Below are 3,136 nucleotides of genomic sequence, written 5' to 3'. Positions count from 1 at the left end.
CGCGACTTGTTCGCGGTATTCGCGACTTGTTCGATTTCGAGACGATAAGTTCTCCTTTGTTACAGTTCCTTCTACAGCTGTGTCCACACATAGTCGATCGATGGTCGTCCGACGAGGTGAATCTATGTTGTCGAGGGAGAGTACTTTCAGTCGACGTCGATCAACGGGGTCGACTATGTGTGGAAACAGCTTACCAAACCTCTTTTTACTTTCCTTATCCTATAGGAAGGAAAGTAATGTAATCGGTTCAAAATTTCGATGGTCAGTTTTTAGGTCCCTAGAGCCTAAATCCAAAGTTTCAGCCATTGGTCCGTGTGTGTGTGTGTCTGTCTGTGTGTGTGTCTGTCTGTCTGTCTGTCTGTCTGTCTGTCTGTGTGTGTGTGTGTGTGTGTGTCTGTCTGTAAACAAAATATCTCGAGAACGGTAAGACCTAGAGACTTGAAATTTTGTATATAGCTGTCAAATGTGACAAGGATGCGACACGAAACTTTTGGTTAAAACCGGTGCAAAGGTTGGCGGCATTTTACCGCTTTTTGGCGGTTTTCGGTGTAATTTAACAATATCTCGGGAACGGTATAAGCTAAAGACTTCTTCGCGGTATTCTTGGTTTTTTCGCGGTACTCGCGACTTGTTCGTGGTATTCGCGGTTTCTTCGCGGTATTCGCAGTTCGTAACGAATTTCAAATGTGACAAGGATGCAACACAAAACGTTTGGTTAAAATAGGTGCTGCGGTTGGCGGTATTTTGACCGCTTTTTCGCGGTTTTCAGCAATATCGACTAAACGGTTAGAGATATTGTAAATGTTACAACAGAACACCCTAATAAGCACCATTCAATAGGATAAGGAAAGTCTTGTGATGTTCACACCAGATTTTTCCACTAGAAAACGGCTCGACCAATTTAAACGCTTAAAATCCCAACACAAACACGTCCTGCCTTGATTGAGGCTTTGAAATCTCCTGAAGAATCATTATAATTCTCCTGTCCTTTCTTCATTCTCTCTTAGATTTCGGGACGATAAGACCTCAGCACTCTTAGCAGTTACAGTTCCTTCTATCAAACCTCTTTTTTTTTACTAAATTCTTTTTTTCTTTTTCAGGTCGTGACCTCATTATCGACATGTTCCTGAACCGGCCTCACTATTTGAACGCCATCCAAACCATGTGCCCCCACATTCTGCGCTATCTTGCGACAGCGGTCATCATCAACCGATCCAAGCGAAACGCCCTCAAGGATTTGGTCAAGGTCATTCAACAGGTGAGTCAACGTGTTAATGGAGTGGTGTGCGGAGCGAACGTGTTGATTTTTGATTGCTTTCTGTGATGGACATCCAAAAATTGCTCTCAAGGATTTGGTCAAGGTCATTCAACAGGTGAGTCAACGTGTTAATGGAGTGGTGTGCGGAGCGAACGTGTTGATTTTTGATTACTTTCTGTGATGGACATCCAAAAATGAAAGGCTTACTTTTGTGATTATTCGTTAGGTTTATATTAGACATCCTATGTATTAACATTATTCTCACTGTTTTTATTATTATTGGAAACTAGGTATTGGATACCTAGTATCCAATAATAATAAAAACGGTAAGGACTTACTTTTGTGTTCTGAATAGCGCTAAGAAGCGGCCGAACCTTACATTTCTCGAACTTTTTGCGACAGCGGTCATCATCAACCGATCCAAGCGAAACGCCCTCAAGGATTTGGTCAAGGTCATTCAACAGGTGAGTCAACGTGTTAAATGGAGTGGTGTGCGGAGCGAACGTGTTGATTTTTGATCACTTTCTGTGATGGACATCCAAAAACGAAAGGCTTACTTTTGTGTTCTGAATAGCGCTAAGAAGCGGCCGAACCTTACATTTCTCGAACTTGGGTCCAAGGAGAGTTTTGATCTACATTTTATAAGAAACCTCTCTGCAAATTTGGAGCTACCTTCGGCTAAAGGTAAAATTCTGAAAACGGCAAACTCCGCCCTGACAGGAATAGAATGGGCTAAAGGTAAAATTTTGAAAACGGCGAACTCCGCCCTGACAGGAATAGAATAGAATTTACCTTGTTCATCCCGCTGAGATAGGACTGAAAAGTCTCTTTACGCCCGCAGTCTAACTCAGGTATTATATATTTTGACATATTACATATCATCATTAATCATTAGTATCATTACCTATCGAAACTTTGGCCCTGAATCATCACAGCCGTCATCGTTGTGGTTTTAAACCAGGTCGATTCACGAGACCTCTCCAAAATGTTCTATCTCTGTTCAACTCTCGACTCTGTATATTTATGATCCCAATCACCACTTTTCTTAGTTGTTGGCTCCTAATTCTCTATCGAAACTTTGGCCCTGAATCATCACAGCCGTCATCGTTGTGGTTTTAAACCAGGTCGATTCACGAGACCTCTCCAAAATGTTCTGCCTGTTCAACTCTCGACTCTGTGTATGATCCCAATCACCACTTTTCTTAGTTGTCGGCTCCTCATTCCATCCTATTCTTCCTCAGGAATCCTACACATACAAGGATCTTTGAAATCTCCTGAAGAATCATTATAATTCTCCTGTCCTTTCTTCATTCTCTCTTAGATTTCGGGACGATAAGACCTCAGCACTCTCAGCAGTTACAGTTCCTTCTATCAAACCTCTTTTTTTTACTAAATTCTTTTTTCAGGTCGTGACCTCATTATCGACATGTTCCTGAACCGGCCTCACTATTTGAACGCCATCCAAACCATGTGCCCCCACATTCTGCGCTATCTTGCGACAGCGGTCATCATCAACCGATCCAAGCGAAACGCCCTCAAGGATTTGGTCAAGGTCATTCAACAGGTGAGTCAACGTGTTAATGGAGTGGTGTGCGGAGCGAACGTGTTGATTTTTGATTACTTTCTGTGATGGACATCCAAAAATGAAAGGCTTACTTTTGTGATTATTCGTTAGGTTTATATTAGACATCCTATGTATTAACATTATTCTCACTGTTTTTATTATTATTGGAAACTAGGTATTGGATACCTAGTATCCAATAATAATAAAAACGGTAAGGACTTACTTTTGTGTTCTGAATAGCGCTAAGAAGCGGCCGAACCTTACATTTCTCGAACTTTGGTCCAAGGAGAGTTTTGATCTACATTTTATAAGAA

The 3,136-nt window shown here is 41.5% G+C and overlaps 1 protein-coding gene across 1 annotated transcript in view; it reads left to right on the top strand.

Moving 5' to 3' along the window:
* Positions 1–3,136, top strand: part of LOC103522537 (eukaryotic translation initiation factor 3 subunit E) — a gene marked incomplete at its 5' end in the record, with an annotated part of 20,033 nt that overhangs the window by 8,793 nt on the left and 8,104 nt on the right. Inside the window, one exon of the mRNA XM_008487638.3 lies at positions 1,101–1,258. Within this exon, the coding sequence (XP_008485860.3) occupies positions 1,101–1,258 (158 nt within the window). The remainder of the gene's footprint in view (positions 1–1,100; positions 1,259–3,136) is intronic.

The sequence above is a fragment of the Diaphorina citri genome, unplaced genomic scaffold, assembly GCF_000475195.1.
Source record: "Diaphorina citri unplaced genomic scaffold, Diaci psyllid genome assembly version 1.1 scaffold9118, whole genome shotgun sequence".
In the NCBI taxonomy this organism is placed as follows: domain Eukaryota; kingdom Metazoa; phylum Arthropoda; class Insecta; order Hemiptera; family Psyllidae; genus Diaphorina; species Diaphorina citri.
This window is presented reverse-complemented; position numbering and strand designations above follow the sequence as displayed.